Here is a 13,714-nt window from a genome sequence, read left to right as displayed (position 1 = left end):
TATGTATAGACAACAAAACACAAATTAACTTTATGCTTAGAAGCAAGATCAATTCAAGTGTGATTCGAAGTTCATCCAAAAAGCTTTAAGTCATGTCTTCGACTGCTCAGCCCTTACATTTCGTGCATGGTGTATTTTAACTCTCTCATGGCAAATCGGAAGCTAAATCAGGAATGTTCTGAGTATGTTCCCACAGGCTTGTAGAGAGGCGATAGCACTGTGCGCGCTTACAACATGATAACGTGTCGCCTTCTTTTCTGGCAGCCGCAAACCCAAGTTGCTCTGGGTCGGATCATACGAGCCGTGGGCTGAGGGCACCGTCAGATTATTTCACTGATTTTTAGGGGAGAAGAACAGGGGAGGCTTCCGTTTTCTTAACTCAGTAGCTTTGCAAAGCTCTTTGATTTGTCTGTTGCTTCTCGCGTGAGGAAAAGGCAGGGTCAGCGTCCCGTGACAGCCGCTCACCTGTTACCTCGTTTCACCCTTGCGGCCGGCCCTGGGAGCCCCTTCTGCAGAGAGGTACACTGAGGCAGCAGGTGACATCACGCACCCAGGGTTTCAGCTGTGGCTTCAGAGCCTCTGCTCGAGCGGCTCCCCTCCCTGACAGGTACCAGCAGCTGTTCTGAACTTGCGTAGGGAAAATTCCATCGCTCCCTGCAGGAACAGTGGGCTGGCAGCCGGGCCGGTTTCAATGGGAAATTTGAGAAGAAACCTGGGCCTTCTAGAACTATTTTAAATTTGGTGACTCAAACCGTTTACAAGTTTGTTACATCCCCTCCCTACCCCTTGTGACCCCCTGTGACATGGGCAGGGTCCTAGGGTCTGGGAAGCAGGAAATCAAAGCTTCAGAGGGTCTGAGGGGGCCGGGTTTGGGTAGAGACACTGAGGACACAGGGAAACGCTGAAGCCCTCAGGGAAGGAGGCTGGGGTTCACCCTCTGAGTCTGTCACAACTCCCTGACTTTCCACTGCCTGGCTGGGTGTTGCACCCAGGGCTGGTCCCAGGACCGGGACGCTGGCCGCGGGGGTGCCCCGAGGGGAGCGGACTCCCACCCTGCCCATGGACCTCACCATGTGAGCAGCTCACATCCTGCATCCACCGTGAATGGGGAAAGGGGCGCGCCATCGTGGTGGGGAGCCCAGTGGACTCCTGGCCCCTCGGCTCCTGGGCAGGTCCAGTGTGCTCTTGTGTAAAATGGGAATGTGGGGAAAAGGAAGGCCCCTGACCCACAGAGCAGTGGGAGATAGAGGACGTGATGCTTGAAGACCTTCCGGCCTGTGGCTGCTCCTGCAGGCCCCAGCCAGCCTATGCCAGGACAAACAGGCCAGGACAAGTGGCCATCCCAGTCCTCAGCAGAGCACGGCCACCCTCCGTGACCTCCTAAGGACATTAGTGATGGCTGTGGCCCCTTCACGTGGACCCTGGGATCTTCATCCGGCAGGTACCGCGGCAGGCCCGTGATGACCGGGTACCACCAGGCCTCAATCAGCCCATTCCCCTGATCTCTTTCAAGGAGGCTCTCCAGGCCCCACTGTGGTCACCAGCGTGGCCTGGCCATGTGGCCATGCTCTGGCGTGGGCATGGCAGGCAGGGGGACGGACAGTTGGCTCTTTATGCCTAAAGGCCGGTGAGCCACAGGCCTCTCTCCAGACGACCCCTTGCCTTCAGAGTCTCAAAAGATACATTGAATGGAGGGGGCGTTCAAGCTGGAGGTTGGACTTTGGGAACAGCAGAGGGGGCAGGGCTGTGCTTGGCTGGCAGGTCCTGTCCCTGTACTCAAGAACTCACACCAAGTTTGTTTTCCAGGAACTTGGGCAAGTCAGGCCTGCGGGTCTCCTGCCTGGGGCTCGGTGAGTGTGGGGGCTCCCTTGGTCCAGTGCCATCCAGGGAGGCTGGGGCTTTGGGAGGGCTGAAGGGGCCAGCCCTGGGGGGAGGGTTGGGAGCCAGGATTAGGGGGATGGTGAGGCTCAGTTGCCACGGCAACCAGGAGGTTGGGGGGTGCCTCAGGAGAGGGATAGGGGAGGCGAGGGGAGCACCAGAAGCCTTGTGCACGCACAGACCCCTGCCTCACACCAGAAAATCAGAGAAGGCCCCTGGCTCCAGGTGTGTCCGGAGAGCATCTTCTCTCTTTGCGAGACTGAGTCCTCATAGAGGGCAGATGGCTTGCTCCCTTTTATCTAGGCTTTCCCCAGATGTGAGCTCTGTTCCCAGAATACACTGTCCCTCCCCCTCCCTGGTACCCACAGTATGCTCCCGACACACCCCTGAACACAGACACAGGCGCACACGCACACACACGTGCTGCCCAGGAAGCACGAGGGCGTGGCTGTCAGACTGGCCCGTTTTCAGGGGGGCATCCCTCGTCCTGCTCCCTGGGGCAGGTCACCAGAGTAGGAGCCCATCAGCTTGAGCCCCAACAAGCATTTCAAAGACCTGCAGTCCTCTGCCTGCTCCGGGCACTTCCTGTCCCCTGGTTTGGTGTCCCCAAGAGAGGGAGACTTGCCCTGAAGGCCTAGTGTCCCCACGTGCTGAGGACGTGCTCACTGCAGAGCAAGTGGCATGGTGGCCTGTGGCTGTCCCCCAGGCCCTGCAACCTGAGGGCCGAGCACCCTGGGTGTGGAGGCGGGGTGGCAAGCTCCCTGGAGAGGTTCTCTGACTTGAGCCCATGTGTCTCCTTCCAGGAACATGGGTGACCTTCGGAGGCCAGATCACCGATGAGGTAAGACGGGGCTCCCGCAGGCTGCAGGTCCCAGCAGAGGCTGGCCACGGTGGGCACCTGGTTGAGTCCGCCGCATGAACCACCGGGCCGGCGCGCACAGTGGCCGCCACTCAAGGGTGCCGTGGCCCTCTGGGGCAGCAGGAAGGGTGAGGGGAGCCACGGCAGCGTTAAAAGATGCCAAATCCGGTGCCTGCCCTTTGCAGCTGGGTGCCTTGGGGGGTCTGTGATCCCCAAAAGGCCCAGAATCTCGGGTTCCTCACCTGCATAACACCCAGTCCCCCGCTAGCCGGGAAAATCCAGGGGGCCCCTCTTCTCCCAAGTACACAGCTGCGTGTCTTTCTAAGCTGCTCAGGCAGAGTACCCCACGGGATCTGCAACTTCAGCCCCTGCTGGGGTTGTTTAGAAAGCAGAGTCTGCGAATACCCAGCCCCCCCCCCATTTCCCCTCACTGTCATTCAGCCTGTGCTCGCCAGCCCGCCAGCCCTGTGCGCTCACTGGGGCTCCTCTCTGCTCGCTGTGAGCAGGTGCCCCCAGAGTCTGTCGGGGAGGGGCCTGCGCACCCCCAGGCTGGGCGCACTTCTGGGCAGCAGAGTGATTCTCTGGGAAGGGAGGGCAGTGACGTCTGCTCCGAGAGCCCTGGACATCTGCCCGTGGAGCTGTCCTCACGTCTGCCCTGCTTACTCTCGGGAAGGTTGCATTTAAAAATTAATAAGTGCGCTCATCTGAGACCTCGTTCGCTGTGATTGCCCAGTCAAGTTTCCAAAGGAAAAGCTTTGCTTCTGTCAAAATCTAAATGTATTTCATTTGCGCTTTTATCCCTTTTTCCTTTCATGACGGCAGCCGGCTGTAGAGCGCCTTGCCCTTGTTTTGAGGCTCTAGCTCTGGACGGTCTCAGGGGAAAGGAGTTTTTGAGGTTCGGGAAATTGCTTTGCCTTTAGCCACCGGATTAGTGGCAAGCACTTAGCATAGAAGGTCGGAGCCCCAGAGCCCATGTGGTTCACCCAAAATCACTATGTCTGACTCGTCTCTTCCCCTTTTGCTGGGTGGGGGGGTGACTTCATTTCCAAATGGCATTCGCTACCCCGTGCGCGATGTCCTTGTGAGAAAGACCCAGAGAAGTGGCTGGGTGTTAAGCGTCCAGCTTAGGCGATTTTTGTCACCAAAGGATGCCTTGCACCCAAAGAGTATTGATGAATGACCCAGCGACCGCCCTGTAGGCTCCGGCCTCTGCCGTGTCTCCATCACATAGTGACTCATATGAAGATACTAGAAGTCATTTCTTGGTGACACAAAGCTGGGAGGACAGCAGCTACAATACATGACAGATTCGGGGTTCTCAGAGGTCCTGGCAGGTGAAAAGGATTGAGCGAAGGAGCAAGCAGAATTTTCGCATTAAATCCTACAGTTAGTGTCCAAAAAAATCAATACGTCAGGGAGGAGGGGCCCACCTTGCCACGGTTCAGATGAAGAATGGCCACGTCTTTTTCTTTAGCTGGCTGCCTGCCCAGTCTGAGCTAGCAGGGTTGGAACCACAGGGAATCAAGGGCCATCCTGAGCTACAGAGGAACATGTGTGCTGACCTACACTGGGGAGACCACGAGCCCCCCGGGCATCCCCGATGGGTGCACCATTGGGAGCACCATGTTCCTTGCTAAGCCCGTGTCAAGAAGAAGGTGGGTGGCCTGCTAAGGAACCCAGAAACACAGTCCTGGTTTTAGAGCAAGACACCGCGATGCCAGGGAGATGCAGAAATGAGGACTGGGTAGATTTCATGTGGCAAAGGGGGGTCCCGTGGCAGGACCCTGCAGATGTCCATGAGCAGCAACCCACAGGCCAAATCTGGCCCCCGGCCGAGCTTTTTTCTTTTATGTTTTTTGTTTTTTTACTTTTAATCAAATATTTGAGACATAAAATTGGCTATTTTCACCATTTTCGTTGTGGTTAAAATATGCGTAACATTAAATTTACCGTATTAACCATTTTTAAGTGTACAATCCTGTGGTATTCAGTACATTCTCTCTGCTGGGCAACCATCACCATGGTCTGCCTCCGGAAGTTTTCATCACTGCAAACAAAACTGTAACCGTGAGGGAAGAACTCCCCAGCCCCTGGTAACCTCTACTCTACTCTCTGCCTCTATGAATTCCACAACCCATTTTTTACAAATAAAGTTTTATTGGCAGGCAGCCACGCCCATTCATTTGCATACAGTCTGGGCCACTTTCCCGTTAGAAGTTGCTGCAGAGACTGTCCGGCCTGCAGAGATGAAAGCGTGTTCTCTCGGGTCCTTTACAGAGAAAGTCTGCCATTGCCTGTCCTCTGTCTGCAGATGTCTGTGGGGCTGTGGCCTTGGGGACAGAGTCCTTGGGGGCCGGGCAGAGCAGAGCCGGCCCTCGGAGGAAGCAGACGGTGTTAGCTAATTATGTAGCCAAGGGTGGGAGCTGGCCTGGTCAGAGTCAGGTTTCCAAGTTGTAGTCCAATGCCCTTTCTGTGACCTCACTGGCAGCTCAAGGAAAAAACTCCTTCTCGGACCATGTGCTCAGAACAGCCCGGGCATCGGAAATCCAACAAGGGTGGTAGTTACAAACTTTACATTTACTGTGACACTCAACCCTGTATCAACCCAGGGAGGCAGGTGCCGTTACCCTATTTGGAGGAATTAGAGCCCCAGAGATGAAGCAGGTGCCTGCGGTCTTACCTGGAGACTCGTGGTCGGGGAATGGCACCCGGCGCCTGCCTCAGAGCCCACGGCCAGCTCCCAGCTCGGGGGTGGGATGGCTACCCCTGGCTCCCAAGTAGGGACGGCAGGGAAGTGGCCCGCATGTCTCCTGAAGTCCCTCCTGCCTTTAGTTTCGGGACTCTGACTCTGACGTTGGAAAAATCCGGACAGTCTCAATATAAAGGCTCCGTCCCGTAAAGTAGGACTCATCCACAGAGCATAAGTCTGTGGGACTCACGTCTTACAGAATGGCATGGGGACAGACCCAGGAGCCAGCGTGTGGCAAACAGCACCAACACTGGTCTGTATGTGAGAGCCACAGTCTTACAGGGAAAAAGCATATATTCACGTAGGAAAATCTGCAAGAGAGGGCACCTGGGCGTTTCAGTCAGCTGAGCATCAGACCCTTGATTTGGGCTCCGTCACAATCTCAGGGTCGAGATATCGAGCCTCACGTTGGGCTCCGTGCTCAGCCAGGAGTCTGCTTGAGATTCTCTCTCTCCCTCTGCCCCCACTCACGCGCGTGCACGCACACACTCTCTCTCCACATCCTGCCTCTAAAATAAATAAATAAACCTTTAAAGAAAAGCATGGGAGAGGAATGATACAAAATCAGAGCAGAACAGTAAAATAAAAAACACAGCCTGGAAATTCCCTCCCCTCACTCTCTTTTCTCACTGGCCTGGTGTCGTTGGGGTGGTGTTTCCATCTTTCTGGTTAAGCGACAGGTGAGATGGGGATGGGTATCCTCTACGCCCAGCCTGCTGATCTCTCCAGCCTGGCCGGCCTCGCAGCATCAGCCGGTAGAGTCAGCCAAGGACGGTGCCGCTCAGCTCACACCTGCTCCGCCCCTGCCGAGTGCCGTCCCCGCCATGGGCTGCTGTGTCTCTGGAGTGGGGGGACAGACAGTAAGCACACCTTACCTCCAAGGGCTAGAAGTGTCCAGTGGCTGCATTAGCAAATGACCACCATCTGTGTGGTTTTAGAGCGAGAAACATTTATTTTCTCACAGGCCTGGAGGTCAGAAGTCCAAAGTCAGGACCACAGAGCTGAAATCAAGGTGTCAGTAGGGTCGCACTCCCAGGGGAGCCTCTGGGGAAGAAGACTGACTTCTCCCACGCCCCTCCAGCTTCTGGTGGCCACCTCGCTCCAGTGTCTGCCTCCCTCCTCTAAGGACACCCGTGGTAGCGTTCAGGGCCCACCTGATAATCCAGGATTGTCTCCCACCTCAAGACCCTTCATGCAGTCATATCCACAGAGATCCTTTTTCTACCCAAGAGACCGCTCACAGGTTCCAGGAGCCCTTATTTAATCAAACACAGAGAACACGGGCACAGAGAAAGGAGGCCTGAGGTGCAGACTCCCGTTTATGCAGGACGGTCAGGGAAGGGGGAGACAAGAGTGAGCACGTGATGACTCAGAGAGAGAGCAGTCCAGGCCAGAGGAGGAGGCCGCAGGAGGAGCGCCAGGTTGAGAGATGGGGGCAGAGGTGAGGGAGCAGATCTGGTGGGGACCTTGGCTTTGATCGTCTGTGCCATAGAAGTCACAGTGGAAATTTGACCTGACTTCACTCAAGAGGCTCACTCTGGCTGCTCCACGGAGGATGGCAGTCCCCCAAGGATGGGGGAGGGGTCTCCTCAGATTGGAACGTATGCACGAATCCCCTGGAAGGCCAGTTAACATGTAGGTTCTGCTGGGCCAGGCCTGCGGCAGAGCCGGGGACCCGGCATGGCTGGTGCTGGTCCGCCGACCACCCTTGGCCCCGTGCAGGGTGCTGGGGTCAAGGACAGAGCAGAGAGAGGGGCTACCACAGAAACGCCACGGAGGGCACTCTGGCTGGGACCACTTGGTGGGGGGCGGGAGGGTCCGACTCTGGGTCAGCTTCCGGGAGGAGCTGGCAGGACTGGCCAAAGGTGCCGATGCTGGAGTAGGAGAAAGACGAGTGAAGGAGGGTGCCCGGGTGCTGGACCGGAGCACAGGATGGGTGAGCACGGCGCGCCACCCTCCTCCGCACATCCCAGCCTCCCTGCCTACAACTCCTGCTCCTCCGCCTGCCCCACCACTTCCTGCCGGACAGACCCCTGCCCACCCTCCAGACCCAGCCCCGGAAACGCTCGCACACCCTCCAACATGCAGGAACCCTGAAGGCACCCCGTTCAGTTCAGCAAGTCACCCCATCACAGAAAGACAGATGCTGGAGGACGCCCCCCAGTCCTTCTAGAAGCAGATGGGCGGGCGCCGGGGGCTGGGTCAGGGAAGAGTGGAAAGCTGGTGTCTCGTGGGGACCAAGCTTCTGTTTGGGGAGGTGGGGGCGTTCTGGAGGCCAGCGCGGGTGAGGGCTGCACAACATGCCTGTCCTTCATGCCACAGAAGGGCACACATGAAAATGGTTAAAAGAGTCAATTTTAGGTATGCATGCCTTACCACACTTTTTAAATTGTATATAATTTTTTTGAAAAAGAACGAAGCAGATCTCTATGAACTAACATGGGTTGGTTTCCTAGATGTAGTGGAAGTGGGAAGAGCAAAGCTCAGATCCCCTGTAGCGCGCCGTTCTCCGGGTGAGCAAGGCGGGCGTGGGGGGAGAGATGCAGGGTCTGAATTGTGAGGCTAAAAGCCGTGGTGCTGAGTCACCTCTGCTCAGAGCCCTCCCCAGGAGGCAGTGGGCACCCCTGCGTCATCTGTATACCCTGGCTAGGGCCCCAGCGTGGGGCGCTCTCCGGGCAGAGGTCAGGGGCTTGGTGGGACACATCCCTAAAAAGTCAGGTTGAAGACAGAGATGACCTGGCGAAGGAAGCTGGTGTGCCTGGAGGTTTGGAGGGGAGGAAAGGGGCCCCAGGATGCAGAGAGACGCAGGGGAAGAGGGGAGCCGGCTCCCTGGAGGGTCATGGTTGCACCTGATACATGATTACACTTGAGCTCCACTGGAGCCAACCAGTCCTGTGGATCCAGAAAATTCCTCCACCAATGGCCTTTCTTCCGCCCTGGGCTTTCTGACTCAAATGACAGCCGCTAACTAATGGGGTGCACCCTGGCCTGCTCGGTATCAGAAATCTTTGGGGTTCATTGCCAGCATTTGAAAAATCGGGAGATTTTTACCACCTCAAATACCCTGGTCTCTAGCTTCTCTTGAAAAATCATAAGATGTAGCCACGCTGAGCCGCCTTCCCAGGGTCCGCAAATGAGCATCAGTCCCCCCCACCCCAGTGTCCCCACAGGCCAGCAGCCTCACTCTCCGTACCTGCCTGGCCCAGGGGGCTTCTGAGTTTGGTATGGAGAGAACTTTCCACGACGCCGAACAGGGCTGGTTTTTCGTCCCACCGTTTCTGAGCGTTGTTAAGTGTGACTCACCCGACCGCGGGTAGCTGGGGAGGGAGGCTTGGCGCTCTGAGCTGAGCTTTGAGAAGCGGTGGGGGTAGTTTGCATCTGTGACTCTCTCAAAGGGGCACCATCCAGAGGACAAGCAGAGATCTCTGCCGCATCCTGGAGGGGCTGTTTGTGGCGGGGACGCTTGCCCAGCCCCCGCCCCCAGCGGCTCGAGCCTCACCCCCACTAGCAGGGCGTCATTGCTGGTGGGGCACAAATGCATCTGGGGAACCAGCTAACTCTGGTGGCAGGCGCGTGCCCCTCGGGCATCGGGCGTCAGCCTCTGCCTGCCTGGCTGGACACGCAGCCAGCCGAGGCCGGAGTGCTCGCTGAGCGCGGCAGTTTCTCCATCTGCAAACAATAATCTTTTCGTCCTGGTATGGCTGCTGGGAAGGAACTGGGGGGTGGGAGTGTGGCAAACAGCCAGAGGACACTCCAGCCATAGCTTTAAGAAAGGATTCATTCTGCCGGGATCTGTTGCACCTCTGCTGGGGGCTGTGTTCAGCCCAGTATAGGGGCTAAGCTTTGTGATGACCCAAGGGACGGGGTCCCTGCTCGCAGGAAACTCACAGCCCAGGGGCTGTTCCTTCATTCATTTTGTCTTCTTTCCTCCCTGTGAGTCCGCTCCTGAGGGCTGCCTCCATGCCTGTCCCATGGCAGGAGAGGACGAGGGGAGCCCTGGAGGGCACGGCCTGCACACACAGGAGGCACCCCAGGCCACGAGATTATGACCTGGAGCTCCCCCCACCCTCGGCCTGGTGGGCCTGTGCTGCCCACAGCAGCTCTGGTTTTCTCGTTTCAGATGGCAGAGCAGCTAATGACCTTGGCCTATGACAATGGCATCAACCTCTTTGATACCGCAGAAGTCTACGCAGCTGGCAAGTACGTGTCTTTTCTCGTGGGGACGATGTGGTGCGGGCCACAGCTTCCCTGGGAAGAGCCAGTGCTTTGGTCCTCGGTCCCAAGCGCCCACAAACATGCCTCACACTCTGGCTGCTTTTTTAAACTCAGAATGGCCTTAGAAGGTGTTGTTTTCCTGGGGCCAAAATTACAGGACGCTTGGACACTGGCCACTCGCTAAACTCCCCGTGTGTCCAAACCCCGAGATGACCACAGTCCCTCTGGTGCCTCAGATGCCAGGCTGGGTGAGAGCCAGATCAGGCTGCGGTCCCGGGCTCTCCCGCAGCCAGCCCCGCGAGTCTGACATACTCATGTGTTAATGGTACCGTGAGGCCTCTCGAGCTGCAGAGAGCAGAGTCTGGCCAACCTAGCCCTGCAGGAAGCACTCCCATCTTGGCAGTGAACTTCCCTCCTCAATTATGTAAAAGCCCTCTTCAGCCAAGGCTGCTGGCTCCAATTTTAAAGACTAGCGGTAATCAAATCATCCACTCTCCGGCATCGGGTTTCCAAAAGTCAGCTTTTGTTTGTGAAGTCATTTGTTGGCTCTCTGTTCATCCTCCCTCCGGCCCCTCCTGCCTGGGCCGAGCCAAGTTCCCATCAGCTGGCTTGGCGGCAGCCCGGCTGGCTGTGCACGGTGGCCCCAGGGCTAGCACCTGCCTCGAAGGCTCTGGGTCATTACCTGCAGCCTTCGATGGGGCCCAGAGCCCTGAGAATGGGAAGCCAGCTGGACATGCTGTCCAGTCCCTACCCAGGGTCTGAGGACCTAACGGCTCTGGGGACCTCCCCTGGGAGCCCCAAGATCTCCTCCAGCCCCCGTCGGCAGCCCTCAGCCCCTCCGGATGCGCCGGCCCCTCCCCAGCGCTCCGTCCTGGCGGCCTCTTCCCAGGAAAGTGAAACGCTTTCCAGACAGATGAACTAAAGCCGGAGGATCAGAGGTAGAACAGCCCTGCCAAGCGCACAGGCGCTCCCCGGGCTCTGCACCCCAGCCCGTGCGCCAGCCCCGCTGCCCATGAGAGCGTGCAGGAAGCCACTCCGTGCCACCGCCTCTGGCCCCCAGGGGCCCAGCCCATGCGCATTGACCCCACACACTCCACACTCTCTGTGTCCCCCTGATTAACTGGACACCCAGGGCTGACTTATCAGCAATAGGCAGCCTCAGGGACTCCGAGAGCGGCTTCCCGGGGGGTGGTGTTGCCCCTGGCGCCCACGGCCCTCATCCCGCCTTCCACTCCTTCTGGGGCCCCAGCGGCTCCTTCTCAGGCCAGCCCGGAGCTGGACCGGCTACCCACCCCCAGCCATGCCTCGGTGCCAGCAGTCACCCATGGAGGAGGCTGGGTACTGTGCCCCAAGGGACGGGCAGGAAGGCTCTGGGCAGGGGGCTGTCAGGCAGCTCCAGGAGCCGGTGGGCCAGGCGCTGTGCCTCTTGCTCCCCCAAGTGCCAAGTGCCCATTCTGCTGAGCCCCCTGCTGCTGGCGCTAACGCTAATCCGGGCATTTAGCAGAGAGCCACCGGGTTCCTGTGCCCCGCTCCTCCCCCGCAGATGTCAGGCTCACCAGATTTCAGGGCCACGGGAATTCCTAGCCACAAGCCGCAGGCTGGGATTAGCTGCTCTCCTCCAGCTCCCATCACCCCCAGGACCACCACTGGCTTTTCTCCCTTCCTTCTTTTCCGATCCGTTTGTCCCGCAAACAAGGGACCGAGGAATCAAAGGAAGAGGCCCGGGGCTGAGTGAATTTCTGCACATCTTGGCCACAGACGAAGAGCGTTCACAGTGTGCGCCGAACAGCTTGCAAATTCGAGCCCATTAGTCCTGAACGCATGACTCAGGCACCTTCCTGACCGGGATGTAGCGCTGGGTACGGATCGTTCTCCGTCTGTTGCTTTTGCTCAGAGACATTGTGCTACAAGCAGAAAGTTCTTCAGAGTTAATCCAGCCCCGCAGTGCCAAGCAGGGCTAGGGCAGCCCGCCCGCCACCCCGCGAGCCCGAGCCTGGGGCAGGGCCAGAGCGACGCCAGAAAGAACAGAGAGCAGGCAGCGCGGCATCTGTCCCTCTACTGTCCAAAAGCAAGACAGAGACGCACGTGCCCACACACGTGAACGCACGCGCCCTGCAGGAAATTCAGCCCCTGGCCCCGGACACTTGGGAATGGGATGGCGCTGGCCTTGCCAAGCAGGACACCAGCTCCTTCCTTCTCTGAAGAGCGGGAGCGACTTCCACTCAGGCGCCCGAAGGGTCACCGCCCGCGGCCGCCTTCGTGGGGAACGACAGCCTCCCGCAGGCTCTCTCCTCTTTCTGGAGTGAAGTGCCCAAGCCAAGACGAGCCTTGTTAGCAGCCTGGCCCTCTGGCCTCAGTGGCATCCTCACGGAGGGGACCACGTGGCCGGTTGTCACGGTGGGGCGAGGTTGAATGTCTCTGTCACGCTCTAATGAAATCCCCACGTCTCGGTCTTTTTTGCAGGGCTGAAGTGGTATTAGGAAACATCATCAAGAAGAAGGGATGGAGGTAATTACCCTATTCTGTCTGGGTCCATGTCCGGGGTGCACAGAGGGAAAAGCCCAAAGGAGGCCGGTGGGAGGGAAGGGGGCACAGTGAGGGGCAGATGCACACCGGGTCCTGCGAGAGCGTTGGCTCGGGTCCCGCTGCCGTTCTTGCCTCTTTGGCACCAGGGGGCTCAGGACTGCCCTCGGTGACCCTTGGGCGGCCGGCCAGTCCTTCTAAAGCCTGGAAGTGTCAGGATTTTTCTCACCGGGAAGGGGAGAATGTTCCAGAAAGGAGGCAGCCCTGTGCTCCCTCCGCAGGGAGAGCGTATTCGCACCGTGTGGGGCTGTGGTGAGGTGGGAAGCTTCTGCCGGGTCCGTCAGTGGGGTGCTGCACTGAGTTCTGCAAGACCAGAGGAGTCTGTGCTGGAGAGGGAAGTCGAGCTGAGGCCCTTGTGCCCTGCTCTGCCCGCTCTGCCTCTGCCCTCCACCTCTGGTCCAGCGGGGATCCAGAGGGCCAGGGTCCTGGGTCGCACACTGACATGTGTTCAGCCAAAAGAGATGAGCACTTCCCGGGTGGCCTGGGGGAAGCAGAGGGTACAGCTGCTGAACAGAGGGACAGTCCTTCTCTGGGCTTGGAATCTACACATTCTCACTGTCCCTGACTAGAGAGGGACCACGTCTGAGCTCTCTGCAGGGCTGTCCTAGGGCTCAGGGACCCGAGTCTGTAAGACACCAGCTCAAGGCTGGACATCACACTCACCTGGGGAGGGGCAGCCCCCTGACTGGTCACCACAGCCCCCCACCAGGTCCCCCCACCAGGTCCCCCCACCGGCCCCCAAGCAGCTCAGAAGCCTGAGGTCCCTGGTCAGGCAGGATTCCCACCCTCCTTGGGACAGACTGGGCTGGGCCCTTGCCCACACTTTGGGACCCCCTGGGGCCCACGTGTCTTTATTTTCAGGGACAACAGAGGCGTTGTAAAGCTGGGCCCGTCCTCCACTCCTCAGCCCCTGGGCACAGATGACTGACACCCCTCTTCTTGCCCCAGCAAAGTACTTTGTTTCTTCTCGGCTCTAATTCATCACAGAACAAATTCCTCCTGACTCCCTAACTAACGGAAATGGCTCATGTTACTGAATGCCCCGATTCTGTCTTAGGGGAGCACACAGGGAGACACACATTAGGTCACAAGCCCCCACCCCCACCGCCTGCAGTTGCAGCCCAAGGGGAACACAGCTTCAGAGCAGCCCCCCTGCCCCCACGGGAGGAAAGCGCATTGGCAACCCCCTCTTTGGGAAGGATCTCGACCACCTGGGGCCTGGAGGGGCCATCATTATGGCCACCCATTGCACCAGGACCAGACAGATGTCACCACGTGGCTCCTGAGGGTTTCCTGCAGGAGACCTGAATCCATTCCGTTCCCTCTGGGCTTTCCATCACCCAGACCCCGACTCCCTCTCACCCAGGGTCCTGCCCCACCCAGCAGTCCTTCCCTCAGTGTCCCCCTCCAAGGCTGTGTCACACAGCGCT

The 13,714-nt window shown here is 58.3% G+C and overlaps 1 protein-coding gene across 7 annotated transcripts in view; it reads left to right on the top strand.

Annotated features, from left to right (window-relative positions):
* Positions 1-13,714, top strand: part of LOC111154736 (potassium voltage-gated channel subfamily A regulatory beta subunit 2) — an 80,838-nt gene that overhangs the window by 53,129 nt on the left and 13,995 nt on the right. For all 7 annotated transcript variants that reach the window (XM_022514619.1, XM_022514618.1, XM_022514616.1 and 4 more), the window contains 4 exons: positions 1,807-1,850; positions 2,682-2,719; positions 9,607-9,686; positions 12,165-12,209. In XM_022514619.1, the coding sequence (XP_022370327.1) occupies positions 1,807-1,850; positions 2,682-2,719; positions 9,607-9,686; positions 12,165-12,209 (207 nt within the window). The remainder of the gene's footprint in view (positions 1-1,806; positions 1,851-2,681; positions 2,720-9,606; positions 9,687-12,164; positions 12,210-13,714) is intronic.

This window comes from Enhydra lutris, unplaced genomic scaffold (genome assembly GCF_002288905.1).
Source record: "Enhydra lutris kenyoni isolate GAN:26980312 unplaced genomic scaffold, ASM228890v2 scaffoldscaffold38, whole genome shotgun sequence".
NCBI classification, from domain to species: Eukaryota; Metazoa; Chordata; class Mammalia; order Carnivora; family Mustelidae; genus Enhydra; species Enhydra lutris.
The sequence above is the reverse complement of the archived record's forward strand: the minus strand, read 5'-3'. Positions and strand labels throughout refer to the sequence as shown.